General features: G+C 37.4%; 1 protein-coding gene across 20 annotated transcripts in view; it reads right to left on the bottom strand.

Annotated features, from left to right (window-relative positions):
- Positions 1-17,874, bottom strand: part of otofa (otoferlin a) — a 93,587-nt gene that overhangs the window by 14,037 nt on the left and 61,676 nt on the right. For 14 of the 20 annotated variants that reach the window (XR_003672938.1, XR_003672940.1, XR_003672939.1 and 11 more), the window contains exons 10-30: positions 17,209-17,271; positions 17,023-17,107; positions 14,889-15,048; positions 13,269-13,455; positions 11,280-11,466; positions 9,392-9,615; positions 7,324-7,432; positions 7,020-7,206; positions 6,783-6,903; positions 6,578-6,678; positions 5,543-5,633; positions 5,083-5,199; positions 4,795-4,947; positions 4,368-4,560; positions 3,400-3,524; positions 3,193-3,327; positions 2,442-2,603; positions 1,330-1,401; positions 1,057-1,176; positions 809-970; positions 544-706 (exon numbers count right to left, since the gene is read on the bottom strand). Coding sequence is in view for 17 of the 20 variants with exons in the window: in XM_028439161.1 (XP_028294962.1) it covers positions 544-706; positions 809-970; positions 1,057-1,176; positions 1,330-1,401; positions 2,442-2,603; positions 3,193-3,327; positions 3,400-3,524; positions 4,368-4,560; positions 4,795-4,947; positions 5,083-5,199; positions 5,543-5,633; positions 6,578-6,678; positions 6,783-6,903; positions 7,020-7,206; positions 7,324-7,432; positions 9,392-9,615; positions 11,280-11,466; positions 13,269-13,455; positions 14,889-15,048; positions 17,023-17,107; positions 17,209-17,271 (2,917 nt within the window). In the remaining 3 variants the exon portion in view is untranslated. The remainder of the gene's footprint in view (positions 1-543; positions 707-808; positions 971-1,056; positions 1,177-1,329; positions 1,402-2,441; positions 2,604-3,192; positions 3,328-3,399; positions 3,525-4,367; positions 4,561-4,794; positions 4,948-5,082; positions 5,200-5,542; positions 5,634-6,577; positions 6,679-6,782; positions 6,904-7,019; positions 7,207-7,323; positions 7,433-9,391; positions 9,616-11,279; positions 11,467-13,268; positions 13,456-14,888; positions 15,049-17,022; positions 17,108-17,208; positions 17,272-17,874) is intronic. The other 6 variants (XM_028439163.1, XM_028439155.1, XM_028439169.1 and 3 more) reach the window with 1 other exon arrangement.

Below are 17,874 nucleotides of genomic sequence, written 5' to 3'. Positions count from 1 at the left end.
TCTTATTAGCAATGAGGAGATGTTTCAAGCTAGCAACTGTTTGTTGTGAAGCCTGTTGTCTGCTCCTTGTCGCAATATTCTGTTGTTTTTCCACAATCACAAAAAAGCTACAATAAAATCACACCAACACAGTTCACAAAGTGCCACATTTTAGCCACATTTAGATATCTATCACCCCCTACTAGCATGGAGGAGTGTCTAAACACAGATCTTAAGCACTGCCACAATGACTTTAATCAAAAGTAACTCAGTGGGTTAAAAGCACTGGACTAGATATTTTGTAAGTAAACCAGATGCATTAGTAAAAAAAAAAAAATTCTAGTCAGTTTGAAAATGTGATGATTTTTGGCTTTTTGAACTCTCTAATATGCAATATAATCAATATATTTACTGCAAAAAGATTGACAACTGCAGACACGGTAGAAAAAGAAGCCTATAAATTGCCATTAGTATCTCAATCGCTCATATTTGTTAAAAAATAAATAAATAAAATATTTTAAACCATCCTGACTGTCTTGCACTCAGTCAGATCAGTTTTCTCACCTGCTGTGGCCCAGTTATTGGAAGTCTTGTCTGGAGCACTGTAGATGAAACGTCTCAAACTGCTGACAGCGTGAGACCCGACGAGGGTGTAGCGACCGAACGCTCTGCAATCCACTACCCGGATGTTTAGAGGAGGGTGGAGGAGCTCGTTTTCTGGCAGGTCCTTATAGGTCAAGAGAAAGAAATGTCTTATCTCTTTCTTTGAGATGTTGATGTTTATACCAATGAGGTATAGACTTCCTAGAGGTGAATATTTCTCTCTTACCACCTCAAACCATTTGACCAGGGTGCTAAAGTTGGGATTCTTCTTGTAGTTCTGGATCAGGACGGATTGAACTCCTCGACCTGCACACTCTATGTCCACTCGGGGTCGATCCACCTGAGCTAGGTTTATTCTTTTTAGGTCTCGTAATCCCCAGAACAAAACCTGAACAAAAGGGAAAACTAGCAAAAGTCAGAATAGAAGGACTCCTGTTTTCAAAACTCTGCGATAAATGATCAGATTAAAACCACCTCGATGCGGTATCGGCTCAGGACAGGCCGGATGCCCAGAGGCACAGGCAGGATGGGCCCTCGCTCTGAGTCCGTCGGCTGCTCCAGTGGTGGGAGATCAGCCCTGCCTCCTTGACCAATCTAATGAGAAACCAAACCACAGCTGGGTGTACTTTTAACCAAAGATATTATACATCAAACACAATTAGGAAGCTTTACGGTGATAAAGCACAACAGCTGTGATGGAAATTGTGTTATCCAACAGGATCAACAGGGATGAAAAGATAGAAGAACCTTTATATGAGGAACAGCAAAGTTATGGACAGCAATAAGAGCGCGCCTGATCTCCTCCACATCAAAAGGAATCTGTAGACAGCAGGAAGAGAGAGACGGAAGCCATGGAGTTGAAACAAGATTACAAGTTAAAATAATAAAGGCAGAAAAAAGAGCAGAATGGAAAAATAAGGTATAGAAAAATGCGACTTTGCAGTCCAGGAGAAAGGAAAGTAGGACGTTGGAGAGAACAGAACATAAGACCTATGAGCACAAAACACGACCAGCACAAGACCCTTCATGGTTTAACAATATGAGATTTCAGGGTGTAATAAAAGCAAAGAAACAAAGCAAGGATATCAATCATGAAGTAACCTTTTTTTTCAGGTGCAAATAATTGGGACATCGTGAACAAATTTGATCAAAGTTGTAATGAAAATGCTTAAAAGGTGTAGGCCTAGAACAATAAATTGAAGATCATTTGCTCGAAAAAAAAAAAAAAAATTAAAAGGTGAAATTGCTGCTCGAAAAATAGTTTTCATCTCCATTGTAAACAATTGGTTTATTGACATCTTTTGGAAAAATGTATATGTGGGATGTGCAGTCTAGAGTCTAGATGTTGGGAAGTCACTTTGGCAGAGTTTTAAAAAAAAAAAAAAAAAAAAACCCTTTCAAGAAATCATGGTAAGAATAAAGTAAAAACACTTCTATGCAACCGTCTCCAGTACTGCACATCCCACAATGCAATGCGCCACACTTTTCCGACAATGTCAACAAAAGGAGTGGTAACACTGGAGATCAAATGACACTTTCGATCAGCAATTTTGACTTTTTACATCTTTATTTTGTGCAGATAATCTTCGATTTATCTATCTATGTGGCCCACACTATGGATTTATCTGATTATAATATTGAATCTTTTGCAGCTTTAACTAATACAGATTTCAAAACAAATATTGAATTTGCATGTCTGTGAAAAAGAACAACAAAAATGAACATTTTCAGAAAGGCATTGCATCAGTTTGTAGCAAAACTATGAACACTTATTTTAAGGTTGTCTTCATTTGCATGCAACTATGCTCAATTACTTTTCAATGTGATCATTTTCTAATGGCTGTGCTGTGCCTGTTTACCTGCAGCAGCTCAAAGGCAGCCAGCAGCTCCCCTGCTGTGCTGTTCCCTCTGTAGATCTGGTAATACTCCAGCTGGGGCGGGAACCTCGGGGGTCCGTAATGCTCGTCACACATTTTGATGGTGGGCTTGGCAAATGTCCGACCTATAAACTCTGCCTTACCCTGGACACCACATTGTGGGACAGCAGGCAGTCAGGGCAGTAAAGGGGAACAATAAGAGGGATGGGAGTTAGACTCAGGGGGAGTGTGTGAGAAACAGTTACCAGGGTGACCATGTGATGTCAGTATTGGCCAAAATGTTGACAGTGGGAAAAAATAAACACAAAACAAAACATGCAATTTGAGAGGCTATGATTGTAAAGTAGTGAACTCAGCCAATATACTGTAAGTCAACAGTGCGAATTTACTAATATTTATTAAAGATACTACAAGTAGAACCATTTCTAATCAGAAAGAAACATGCAACTAATAAAAAAAAAGTAATTTAAAGTGATAGGAAACAAACTTGTGCTAACTACTAACGCTGTTTGACACAACTAAAACCCAACATATGCCTTTTTACTCTGTTTTGCCAGAATCATATTAGTGAGAATAGTTTTTTTCCCATGTGCGACAGAAGGAGGGAGACAAGAGTAGACACACAGAAAAGAGGAGGATGAATAACAAGCAAAGCAACAGTTTAATTTACAGATAATAACCAAGATAACATTTAGCCGCTATGTGTCTGTGTGCTCCAAGAATATCCTCCTACCACAGTGTCCTGGTCATAGATTTCAACCACAATAATGGGAGGGTCGTCCCTCAGCTCACTGGCCTCCCCGAACAGCTCCACATCATCGAATACCAGCAGCTGGTCCCACGTGGGGCAAAGGGTCTCACTTAAAATCTGTAAAAAACACACAAATTAGTTCCATTTTAACGCAAATATGGGCAGTAACTCCATGCATGTTTCTGATACCTCTGTGACTTGGCTGTGGGTGGAGAAGAAGACCCGAGCGAAGGGGTCCGACAGGCCGCTGCTGTCTGCGGCAAACAGGCTACGAGCCTGGTACATGTGGGCTCTCAGCTGGAACACCTGCTTCACTGCAGGCACACACACAAAAAAGTTCCTCCTTAAAGAGCAAAACCTAACGTGTTTAAGGAATTAAATGTGCAAAAAGAAAAAAAAAAGGAAGAAAGAAAGAAGAAGAAAAGTATGAAAGATTTTCCAAAGAAAACCCAAGATTTCAAATCTAAAAAACAATATATCTTCATGGAAATGAAACATTTGAACAATATTTACTCCAGAGTAGGACTGGGCAAAAAAAATGGATTTAATCGATTTATCGAATTTGTAGATAAAAACAATTTTTATTTTGCAAATTCGAGTTTTCCCACCACAGTTTTTCAAACTTTTTCACGTTCCGTCCTTGTGGGTTAACGTAGCGCGATGTGAGCCCGCCCCCTTTTTGTTTACATTTGTTTGTGTGCCACAGGCATGTTTAATATTTTATTCGCACTATGCTGAGATGCTAAGGGAAGAGTTTATTATTTTTTTATTTGTAATGTTATAAAATGTGTAGTCATCTGATTTCTTAATCAGAAAATTGAAGCTACTGCGAAGTTGCTGTTGCACTTTTGCTGAAACTTGGTTTAAAGCTTGAAATTGTTGAATGACAGAACCTCATTTACTTTTTATTTTGGGATTGTTTTACACATTTTAACTCTTGAGGACAATCACAGCAATAACGTTGCACTTTTGACAATATATCTGATGTCTGCAGTCATTTTTCAGTGCATTGAAAAAAAAAAAAAACGAAAATCGTATCGAAACTCGATTTTTTCTTTAAAAAATCAAAGATTTTTTGTAGGAAATATCGCCCAGCCCTACTCCAGAGAGATGATGTGTTGACTCTCCCTGTGAATCATAGTTAGTCTAGTACTCACTGTTGTAGACGAGGCTGACAGGCGGGGCAAAGTGAGGACCGGATCCTGACTTTGCAGCTTTGATTTCCTCGAAGCCGTTGGGCAAACCACTGAGGAATTCCTTTCTTTGCTTATTGAGGCCAAGCCACAGATACAGTTCAAGCTTAGCCTGAACCGTCCAACCTGCAGGACCGAATCCTTTCTTACCAGGCAGCTGCAGACACAAGAGCAATATAATTCATCATTCTGGATCAATTTATTCTTATTAGGCTCTAATTTTTTATTTTGAATTATTCATTAGCATTTTGCAAACTACTTTCGAGAAATGCAAATGAAAACTGAATATTTGTGGGTTTGGTCTGGTTTTTTCTATAGTGTCATTTTTGACATTTCTTCTGTGAATGTCACTCCTATATTTTGTGTGAGTGTGACAGTGAGATCGCAGCACCTTCAGGAAGACAGCTTTGACTTTTCCACAGTCTTTGCCTGTTTCCTCGTCCACTGTGGAGTACAGGATGTCTTTGGAAGGAATCCGTGCGTAAGCGATGCGCTTGTTGTTGCTCATCATCCACACAAAGACGTCGGGGATGCTGTGCTGCGGCTGGAAAGAATTGAGACATCGTCTCGTGCTAATTACACTCCTGTCCCCTAAACCAGTATTCACCAACCACAGCAGGTGTTTTTTTTATTTTATGGACGGGACAGGGTTTTTTAATTTTTAATTTTTTTTTTTTACCTCATCTGCAAGGAAACGCAACCTCTGCAGGAAGTTTTGCACCAGCTTGAGTTTGTCTCTGACTGTGTTTTTCTTCACCTGAGTCCGAATCAGCCTGGACTGTTGGCCCATGTTGTCCTGCAGGAGGTGAGAAGACAAAACAAGAATCAACACTACAATCTTTGTATTTATGTTGATTATCTGTGCATCGATGTTGCATTACTTTCCATTCAAATTTTTACATGCAATTAATAAAAAAAAAAAAAAAACATTGATTTAATAAAATCGACTCGATGCTAGGAAACAATGTGATGGACAGCTGGTGCAAATAGGCTGCAGTACATGATGATGGAAGAGCATTTTCACAAAGCAAATGTCTTTGCCTGGTCTGAGTAAATCCATACTGTTTAGTGCTTGGTGCTGAGATTAGTCACAGTCTCCTCCTGCTAAACTCTCATCCACGTCTTTATTTGTGTCATACCATCTCTCTCATGCAGGACTTGAGTCGCTCTCGATCCAGTTTGGTTCTGCCAGGCTGGTTTAAATCTTTATTCGCCAGAGTCACAAATCGACTGGAAAAAAAACAAGCCTCATACATTAGTGTGGACAGTACTTTCTTAACCCACTTTAATCCTGCTCAAACATTCACATTTGTACTGCCACTTTGATTACTGCTGAGGGTAAACATGCACAGCCAAGCTCTTGCGGATCCAATCAATGTTGGTTGGTTGAGGGCAATTCATATTCTCTCATTATTGATCAAATTACCAATCAAACCTGCCTGGTTTGATTGGTAATGTTTAGGTTCAACGCTTACGGTTTGAATGTAAAACTGAGCTCAAATGGGCTACGATACAACGAAGCACTCTAAAGAGTCTCCAAATGTATTAAACAATATAAGATCTTGAGTAGGAGGTTTTTATTAATAATTTTGATGCCTGAGTATTAAGTAAATATTATACAGTTTAAGGGTGTTTTATATCCCAAGAAAGAGCAACCTTTATGATATGAATTAAAACAGAGATCAGATTTTTACTTACATTCCCACAAGCAGTTATAGGCCAATGAAATCAGTAAAAAAAAGTATTAGCAATGCATAGATCTGACTAATCATTAGTGATTTAAATATTCTATGTACATAGCTCAAAACTGATCAAATAAAAGTGAGCTGAGACATATGTAAAGTTGCCCAAACATGTTCAAAACCCGAAACCCTGAAACCTTTTTTTCAATTTTGAGGGGCTGGCATTTCCACCAGATAAAATGTATAGCAGATATTTAAATATATTCTGAGAGAGTAGGTGGAGTTGTATAACTTTACCGAATTTCAGTTTCCTATGTGATGTATTTCCTGAGATATTGGAAGCTGAAAATGGTAAAAAAAATACGGATGCACGAAAATTGATGCATACCCCATAATTAAATTGGCCATATCTCAAAAAGTATTCATACGATCAAACTAAAAAAATAAATAGTGTGCCTATTGAATAATAATAATAATAATAATAATAATTACCTGCATCCTATGCTGAGCTCCTCCACCACTCCTCTTAGTCTTCGCTCTGGAAAGGCTTTTTCTGTCTTAATGATTTCCTGAACATCATTCAAACCTTCTTCCTGTCAAAAAAAAAAAAAAAGCAACGATAAAAATAAATTAAAGATATACAGTATACATATATACTCAATGACCAGCTTTGAAGAACAATAATACATGCACTGACCAGCTTATCTGCGATCTTATCCATCATATTGGAGTTGTAAAGTCTTCTTCGCTGGTCTTGCCACCAACTTTTGATGTAAACACACGGTTTCTTTTCAAAGTACGGGAGATGAAAGTAGTTCCTGTAAATTCAGCACAAGTTATTTTTGTTCTAAGAGATGATCACAATCACCGTACATTCTAAAATCAGCCCAGACATCATCTGCATTAGATAATGATGGATGATTTAACAGTTGACCTATCAGTGATGACGGGCTTCATCAGAGGAGTAGAAGAAACTGAGACCAGCTCGGCGTCCTCGTCCGCCTCGTCCTCACTGGAGTTCTGAATGAGCTCGCTTTCCTCTTCCTCATTCTCCCCATCTTTCTTCTTCTTCTTCCCCGCAGAGGGTTTACTCACACCATCAATCTGGTTGCCATAGTTACCTGGTACAGGAGTATTAAGGTATGGCTTTTGATTTAATACATACTGTAACTTACAGTGTGTCTATAGGGACTGATATGTGGTTCAGCATTCCAAAAGAAAGGGAAAAATCATGCTACCTATTGTGATTTCAAAGGTGATCGGCTTGTCTCCAATCTTTCTGTCAATCATGGTGGCTTCCAGGAAGGAACCGAAGAGGAAGAATTCCTCCATTTTTCCTGTAGCGCTCTGATGGGATGGTGAGAGAATTCATTTTAGTGAAGCAAACAAACCTTGATCTTTCAATCTGATGTTTAATCTACTGTACAACCTTAACTCTTGAACAGGGGTTCTCAACTGGTCTCACCCTGGGACCCACATTTTCCCTCGGCCAATAAATCACGACCCACGTTTTTCAAAAATAGCGGTTGAAAACCCACATTCTCTTTTTTAAAACATAAATCTCTTTATTTTCCTGTGCAACATGCTTTTCACAGCATGCCTGTCAAAATAAACGTTTATTTTTCAAAATATAAGACAAGTCCAACATGAGAGACTTTAATTATTTATTTATTTATTTTTCACCAGCTGTTCGCGACCCACTCAGTACAGGTCCGCGACCCAATTTGGGTCCCGACCCACCAGTTGAGAATCACTGTTCTAGAACACTATCGGTGGGTGATTTTCACACGAGCGAACGTATTTACATTATTTTCATAAAGTTGTGTCTTGGGTTCTATAGCTTCAGCATCTTCTCTGATATTTTAGAACAGTGGTTCTCGAACTTTTTTGGCTCTAGTACGACCTCTGAATCCAAGTACCTCCTTTGTCTGACTACAACATTTTACTCAGAATTCTGTGAAAAAAAAATGATGGAATGTGTGTTAACACATTTTAAAGAATCTTGTTGTATACATAAGTACAAAAACTATATTTAGTGCCTCCTGAATAGATTTGTTTCTATAGTTGTTTTCATTTCTGGTCATCTCCCACCGGGCGTGTGACCAGTAATAAAAAAAGACAACACTGACCACAGATGAGAATGAATCCTACATAAAAAAGGACAAAAAAAAAAATAAAAAATTGTAGTTGTGCTCAGAAGAACCAAAGACTGTTTGACCAAAGAGACAAGCTTTGATGTAAATTTTCTGTGTTTTAAACAGGGGACGGGACCTAGATAAGCAAACTGCTTCTCTCGTCTCCTTTTTCGACATGTACAAAAAAAAAAAAATAAAAAAAATAACAAAACTTCTGTGAATGCAACCATGTCGGAAATGAACTGAATAAATAAATAAAAAAAATTTACCTAATCGAAAAATGTCATTTTTTGTTCCACTCTCCTGTAGCTGTTCATATATCAAGGAGACGATGGCTTCACCAGGGAAATGGGTGGAAAAAAAGACCAAGTGTCCAGTTTCATTTTATTTTTATTTTTCTGATAATTTTTTGTTCTTACATTCCAAATTTTTTCAGTAATTGTGGTAAATATTTTTGGATTCCACCCATGGTAATTTTTCATCATTTTGTTAGGCATGGTATAGTTGAAAATGAATGAACACAACTCTAAATTGTCATATATTTGGATTATAATGACTTTTTATTGGGTATAATATGTTGCGTAAAAATCACTCAGTGATAGTGATGGTGTTACAAATTATAGCGATAGTGTTCTCGGATTAAACACACTTGTTGTACCATAAATTATAACTATTATTCTATCTCATTACTGCCAACATGACACCCTGAAGCCTATAGCAATTCATCCAAACCACAGTAAGTAATGATATAATGATTTCCCTTAGGATCATTTGAGGCCAGGCTGTTAGACTATAATGGTTTCAGGTGTGCTGTAGACAAACTCCCACATGTGACGCAGTTGCATGTAAAGTACAGGAATACACAGTATTTCCAAACCTATATCTAAAGCTTTAAAATGCAAAATTCCAAATTGTTCTGTAGACAAATCCAAAACAAATGTTTCCCTGGTGTCAAAACCCTGATATTTACAAGAAACCTTAGACAAGATTTCCATGAGTTAGATGTATTTTCCAAGATATTTCTATGTCTTTAAGCATTACCTTTTATTTTATAGCATTCCCTGATGAAAAACTAAATAAATATGGTTTCTGACTCAGTAAATCATGCGCTACCATTGTTTTAGTTGTTGTATGTCAGTGTGTGGGTGTAGTTCACTGCAGATCACCTGACCTCTGATATGTTGGACACACCCTCAACCTGAATCTCAGTGGAGCCGATTATCTCAGGTGAGGTGGTGTCCAGAATCTCCACGGCGACCGAGAGCAAAAGCCGAGCTCTGAAGGACACGCCCTCGCCAAGTCCGTCGTTCAGGTCCTGATGCTCGTCAATCAGAGAGTACTGACGCGTGGAGCCGTACATGTTGACCCAGGCTGGGCCCATAGTGGGTAGGAACCCTGAAGATGAGAAAGGAAACAATACATTAACACACATTCGTTATCAGAGAACTTAAATAGCACACATGTAATCACAAAGTGCTCTACTCTAATAGCAGCGAAGATGATTTTACTGGACTCGTTCTGCGATGACGTACTGTATATTAAAATGTATATAGTGCGCTTACATTAGATAGTATGGGAAGATTGAGTATTGGAGAAATACCCAAATGTATACTATATCTAGACATCTTTGTAATATGCACGGTGGGCACACTAATCATACTCAACTGCCCCATGATGCATTGCGAGCAGAATGTAAAATCACCCGGGGGACCGGCCTCAAGCTAAAAGTCAAACAATTCCTTTTCAAAACAAAAGCACCTCTTCTTGTCTTCCATTAGTTTTTAACGCTTTTGTAAATAAATAGGGCTCTTGTTTTGAAGTTAACCAGAAGTTTGTTCAGTAGCACAATGGCGGGTCTGAAATGTCGGAATGAAATGTGTTTCCGCAAGTTTTATGGATGAAATGACCACATGTTGATATTCGACTTGATCACTTGCTCACTTAAAATGTTTCCAGAACTTTTAAAGGTGGCGAATTAACAGAAATATTTAGCCTCAGCGTGTTTCAGGTTTTTGTCATTGTCGGTTTGAAAATGCATCTTGGGAAAACTTGCTCATCATCCTGATCATACTTGTAGTGCATAGTACGGCGTGTGTCATTTCGAACGCAGCCACAGACAGGCTGAAAGACTAAAACATCGTGAGCATGAAAAATTGAAACAGGTGAGCGATAAATGTGTATTTAGAGTTCTGCATTAGAAATGGCCGCCTCCAGGCAGCGACTGTTGCCTGGCAACACCTCAGAATATGTGTATTAAAAAGCTGTTTTATGCTTGTATAGATTGGTGCAGAACAAAGAGTGAAAATACAATAATTATGTAGTTACCTTCAAGGTAAAATAGTTATTTTTGTTTTGTTTGATATTACTAAAATACAATAATCATTGATTTTGAGAAACCACTTCTATTCCTAATCCACTGTTGCAGCATCAATATTGGCATTTTTTTAAAACTTTGAGTTACACTCTGTATGGAAAGTGCTTTGTAAATAAAGTGTGATTTGAACGTAGTCTTTTAGATCATTTATTGCACATTTTATCGTTTCCTTAAAGAAAAAATGGGATTAAAAAAAAAAAAAGGTCATAAAAAGAACAAAGTTTGAGCTTTGAGCTGATGTACTGGAAATGACATAAGTTTTCATCTTGTTTAGCTTTATTTCTTTGTTTAAAACATGGCAGGAATAAAAAATATATCTACTACAGGCAGAATAATTATTCAAGTATTTGTTACTATGATTGGTTCAACATGGTATCATTTTTAGGAATTCAACCCCTAAACTTGTCACACTGTCTAGTCATTTCTCAATGTCATCAGGTCATAAATATTGAATTAATTTATATGCTAATGTGAGCATTGATTACTGGTCATTTTCAATGTGAGTCACTAAATTCTCACAGATGGTCAGTCAGGCAGGTCGTGTAGCTTAATGTCCAATCCAGTGCAGCTCATTACTAGCTACAGTAAAACCACGACTGCTCTGGGTGAAATAAAACAAAGCGCTCGACAGATAATCAATGCAAACACGCAAAAATGCTTGCACGCCATACGTTCCCATCTATACCTTTGTCACCATCGTTTGATATCTTGCGCAGATCAATGAAGTACGATCCGATTGCCACGTCGTTGACTTTGTCCGAGTCTCTGATTTGGACCTTCAGCCTTTTGCAGAGAGGAGGGAACAGCTCGGTGAAGATGACCTGTTCATTCCAGATGGGCTCGTAGCTGCTCTTCTGAACTGAAGTCTTTCCCTGGAGTCACATGAGAAACAATGACACTGAATGCAAAATGGTGGAAAAATACAGCTGTCATGCATTTTTCACAGCTGGGGCTTTTTATTTGACTATTAGGTCAAAAAGATCCCTTTAACTCACAGCAAGTGTGCATTTTTTGTCTTTTCAGTAGTATATATATATATATATACACAGTATATACAAGCAGAAGCTATATATAGGGGAACAATTATTCACACCTGGCAAAAAAAACAAACTGAAAGACTTTGAAATGCTACAAAAGATGTATTAAGAAGTTTTTTAGTTGCACGTAACTATCTTTGTGTTATATTTTTTTTTTTAGGTCAAGCTACCAGACTCAAAACGCCACTCACTTTGTTCTTCTTCTTGTTGTTGTATACGCTAGTTAAAATCGCTACTTCTCCATAGACGCTCAGAGCCCGATTTTTGATTTGGGGCCCCAAAAGAACAAAAAAAAGTCGATTTCTCATTTATTTGCGAGTCAAATAACACAGCAGTTGGTGGTACCAAATCATTAGCACATACCGATATATAAATGGGGCCCCTCTACCCTGTACGAGTCACGGGGGCGCCAGGGGGCTCCATTTTTCAAATGACTACTTTTGGTATGAATGAAGCACACCCTCCATTTCCGATAATTTCAAAATTTATGGCAACATAGTCACGTGACATATCGTTTTAAAGGTAATTCAACGTAGATTACGATTATGTCTCGCACAATTTAATTAGGGCCCACCCCCCTTTTTCAGTAATTTCAATTAAAATTGTTTTCTCATTTATTTGTGAATCAAACATTATGACAGTTGGTGGTACTGAATCATACACATACAAATATATGAATGGGGCCCATTACTCCGTATGTGCCACGGGGGCACCAGGGGGCGACCGGGAGCCCCGTTTGTCAAATGACTACTCCTCCATTAATGCTTGTTGAATCGGGCTGTAAATTCACATTGATATTCTATGAACGGATGTCAACAGCCTTGAGGAGACCTTTTTGAAATTTTTAAATTACCCCTTTTTTGATGTTTTCTAAATTTATCGGAACATAGTCGTGTGATATATCGTTTCAAAGGCAATTCAACATAGATTACAATTTCACTTCGCACAATTTAATTTGTTTTACTCGGTGGAACCAAGTCATTTAACTGAATTCTCGGAAACGTGGTACCTGCTATTCAGCAGAGCTTGTTGTTCGATCTAAGCTTTTATTGTTGGATGAGTATTCTGTTGAATTATTTGACACTGAGGTATTCCCAAATGTATGTTTAGTAATTTTACCCATGTATCTTAGGTTATCTTTTGTTTTATATATATATATAGCTCTTTGCGCTCTTTGACCTTTCTTCTGTCTTTTCCTGCACTGTTTATCCATCTCTTATGTGATAATGTATTTGTGCAAAATAAAAAAATCAATACAAAAATAATAGTTTCTGTTACATTTTGTTCATTAAAGCCTTTAAATCTCATGTTGTGACACTGTGCAGCACCTTTGTGTCATGATGACAACAAAAGCTTCCACTAATGTTGAACCTAATAATCTGAATTTCCTTCACACATGTGGGAAATGCACATCAAACACTTGCAGTTTCATAACAAAAGGAAACAAGTCTATAAAATGACAAAAGAAATAAAAGCAGTGTTTTTTTTTTTATAACTGTAAATATAGTTTTATAAGTTCCTGCCAGGATTGAGTCGATAGTCCGTCATGTGTGCAACAATAAGCTCAGGCTGCTTTGGAGGAGAACGGCTCCTTGGAGAGAGATAAAACCTGAAGGAGAGAGACAGGCTTGAGTTACCTTCTGCCCAGCAAACTGCACTTGTACGTAGGGGTCCACAAGATCCCTGTTCTCTCCTATGAAGGCCTTTTTCACGTTAGCCATGATGCTGGTGTTCATTTTGGGGAGTCCTTCAGCGCGGTAGATCTTTACGTAGAACCTGGCCCACTGCCTCTCTGCTGGGATTCCCTCTGGGAGCAGGAGATTCCTGATGAAGGACCAAAGACCAGTTCATGGTGACATTTAAACCACTTTGACAACAGCAGAACATTTTTTTTTTTTTTTTGTGGTATTGATCACTAAGGGTGTAACGATTCATCCATTAGTACGATGAATCGATTTATATTCCTACAATCCAACTACATCGATCTGTGCTCGGCAAATTGGACTTCCAGATGACATTAATTGATCCAAAATCATCAGTTTAAAAGGTAATCAATTGATTGTATTGATACAAGGAAATAACACATTGGATTTAAGCACTGCATACTTTATATGGATGTGTGTTAATAGTATTTTATTATCAAAGACGCTGCCAGGACCGAGCACATGTAGGATTAGCTCGTTAGCATTAGCTTGCAAACATTAGCTCGTTAGCTCTGCAGAAAGCTCAACAAAGGGCGATGCAGATACCGATTTAAAAAAAATAAATAAATCAGCCAATATTTGAGGCCGATGTACCTTTTTTTAAAGCACATTGATTATGAAAGACAATTGAAACACTCATATGATATAAATGTATATATTAGAAATTAAATTAAATACACCAATAGAACTCTTAACTTTTATTGAACTTTAAATATACCCATACACAACCGAGTAAAACAAAACTCCTTATCCTATTAAGGATATAATAGGATAAGAATATTTGATCAGGCAATATTATAGTATATCCTGATCCTATTATATCAGCTTTTTTATTTGCAAGCCTATTGGCTTCTAGCTCTCCCATGCACATGCTTATTATTACTTTTTTGTTGTTGTTGTATATTCATACATCCGAATGGATGTGTTTTATGTTCTTACTTTTTTCATTTATTGGCTACTCTAAAGTGCTAAATAAAAATAAATAAATAATATTGATATTGAAAAAAGTCCATATATTGGCCAGCTGATTAATCGGTCGACCTCTATTTATTTTTATGTTAAAAAAAAAAAATCCTGTTCATTTAAACTGAAGTGTTGGTTGGACTTTATTCACATAAAATGTCAATACATTTGCCATTAATTGTTGTTTACTTGTTTGTTTATGTCCATAATTAATTTATAAATGATTCCATTACAAGAAACATATGAATCAATGAACGCTCACCTGCACTGTCCAGTATTTCAGGGCTTTATTTCACATTCACATTGGTTGAATTATTATTTTGGCTAAAAAGTTACCGATTTGAAGTCACTGCATTATTTTGGATCGAATCAAACAAAATAAACCGATATCAATATTGATTCGAAATGGTAACAATGAATCGTGAATCATTGTTAAAATGATTTGTTACACACCTATTGATCACGTATGTAAAAATGTAAATGAATAGATCAATATTCAAATTGATGATCCTGTTTGTAGTAAAAATTATTGAACCAAGTTAACAATGCATTTAACTTTATTAGTTATTATATTGTGGAGCAAAGGTTTACCCTTCTATGTCGTCTTCATCGGTCTCATTGGCCTTATGTGGGGTCTTGATATTATCCCCTTTGCTGACTACGGCTATGTCACACTTGATGTAGCCTTTACAGCTCGCTGTGATGTCATCTGGGTCAGAAAGGATGGCCCACTTGTGATAAAACTGGTGCTCTGGAAAGCAATTATTCTCATGTGATATTCTTCATTATATATACAGCAGATGGTACAGATTTAGTAGTAAATATTTATGATAAAACAGTACCAGGGTTGGGTTTGATTACATTTTAAAATTACGCTTTTATTCATCCATCTTCAATTACAACTCAATTACGATTGAATTTTTTTAATTACAATTAAAATTCAAATTATTATTTTTCCCCTGAAAGTCAATAGCAATTACGTTCTCAATTATTAAAGTTCAATGACAATTATACATCTCTGATAACAGTGTTTCTCAAATGGAGGTACGCGATGGGACTACAGACGGTAGAGAGAGAGAGAGAGAGAGAGAGAGAGAGAGAGAGAGAGTATTGGTCCCATCCCAGGTGTGACATTACGGGAAATGATAAAAAAAAACTATAGAAATAAATCTATTCAGGAGCCACTAAATCAGGTTTTTCCACCTCGTGGTCGGGACCCCATATGGGGTCACCTGAAATTTCTGAAAAATGTAAATAGATTTTTGAATTTGTTTGAATTATTATGTTTTTTTTTCTTCATTAAAACAATGCACAATCTTAAACAACTGTATTTCTATACTTTCACTTTGTGAAATATAAATCTAGTTCAACTAAAATACAGTAAAGAAGAAAAAAAAAAAAAAAACTGAGCTCAAAAATACGGAGCCCCTAAAGGGACACAGGTCATTTTTTTTTCTTGTGTGCTCACGTAAAAGTTACACGCGAGCACGTATGCTAGTAAGCGAGCACATAAAGGTTATTGTTAACCCTAACCCTGAAATAAAGCTTTACTAGATCCTCTAAGACAGGGGTGTCCAATTCGGGTCCTCGAGGGCCACTATCCAGCATGTTTTAGATGTTTCCCTCTTCCAACACACCTGATTCAAATGATCAACTCCTCATCCAGCTCTGCAGAAGCCTGATAACGATCCTAATCATTTGAATCAGGTGTGTTGGAAGAGGGAAACATCTAAAACATGCTGGATAGTGGCCCTCGAGGACCGGAATTGGACACCCCTGCTCTAACATGTACAAAAGTATTACGTGCTCCCTTAAAACTTTTACGCACTCACGTATTAGCACAAGTGCATGGAACCTTTGCGTAAGCGCGCAATAAAAAAATTAAAAAATCCATGTCCCTTTAGGGCCTCAGTGCCAAAATAATCAAAATCTAATTCTACAAAAAAAATGTCTATGGCACCACCAAAAAATTATTGATATCAAAATGGGGTCACGATCCAAAAAAGGTTGGAAACCACTACTAGATACTGTTTCTTTCCACTTATTTACCAAATGAGATTCTTTAAAATGTGTGTTATTACTCATTCATTCCATCATTGTGCTCTGTAGATGTTTTTAAATAGTTTTCTTAGAAAAATGTTGTAGTCGGACAAAGTACGGGGGGTACGTGAGCCAAAAAAGTTTGAGAATTGCTGTCTTATGATAAAGGGTCAGTTTTGACCCATGTCTTAAATCAGCTGTAAAATACACTAAAAATAAGATCTATTATCTAACTTGTTTTTCATCTCTTGGTTACCTTGTTAGTCTTCCTTAGCCATTAGAATATTGGTATTAATATTTTTGGTGTGGGCCTCTGAGTCTTTTTTGTGTCAGTATACACCTCAATTAAATTTTTTTTTAATGGTAAAATTATCCTCAAGAGAACTTGATTTGAAACAGATTTGAATTATTATTTACTATATATGTTTATAGAACTGTCACGTGATTTCCCAGTTTTGCGTTTAATTAAATTGTAAATGACAGTTTTCATACAATTTTCTGAAATGAATTACAATACAATTACGGTGAAAACACCAACAATATATTTTTTCAATTACAATTATGATTAGAATTGTGTCATCATTGTAATTAATAACCAATTACGCAAACAGAATTGACCCCAACCCTGGTACGTACTGATACATAGAACAAACCCCATGGCTAGAATGTAACTGGTGTAGTTTACCTGGCTGTGAATAAACCGTACCAACATCCATTTTGAAGTTTCCTACCAATGTTCCACTTCTTAGAAGGTTTTTGGAATGAATTACCTGAAAAAGCAGCGACAAGGAGCATTATTATGTAAAAACAAATGTGTGTGTGTGTGTGGTGGAGAGGGGAGTGTGGGGGGGGGCACACGATGATCACTTACTGAGAGCTTGATGATCTTGTCGAACATGACGTCAGGCGGAACGTGAAAGTCAAACACAAAATACTGCAAATGGGAGACAGGAAAAAAAAAACAGAAGGCGACTCAGGCTACACACGAGAAAAGCTTTTATTGGAATTTTAAGTGACCAAGCTATCTAACAATAACTCTGAAGTTTTATCTATAATAAATGTGCTCAAACTCCAAGAGGAAATTAAGTTGTGTTTAAATCAGGGACAAACGTGATAAGCTGCCTCTACAGGGACCAAAGAGCGCCGAGGGGCAGAGTTTGGCTGGGAAGGCTCGAGCGTATCTCTTTGGAGACAAATCGTGATATCAGGACTCTGTGGTAAGCAGCGCTGCCTCACAGCTAAAGTCATTGTTCTGTGTACTGTACAGTAGTATTCTTCTCTAATTAAGCCTGGATAGAGAACGCGGTAACACTTAACTCAACGTTTTATACATAACGCTGACATTACGCTGTCATTATTATGACATGACACCTGTCATTAGCATGAATAAGGTGTCACGAAGGCTGTCATTAAGTGTCGTTCGTGACTCTAACCCTACATTACCCTAGCCTTAAAGGCCCATGTTACTCTAAATGGACTTTTCTGTACTTTAAACATCATAAAGTGCTATTAGGGCTTCATACACATGCCCAAAATA

The sequence above is a fragment of the Gouania willdenowi genome, chromosome 24 (genome assembly GCF_900634775.1).
Source record: "Gouania willdenowi chromosome 24, fGouWil2.1, whole genome shotgun sequence".
NCBI classification, from domain to species: Eukaryota; Metazoa; Chordata; class Actinopteri; order Blenniiformes; family Gobiesocidae; genus Gouania; species Gouania willdenowi.
This window is presented reverse-complemented; position numbering and strand designations above follow the sequence as displayed.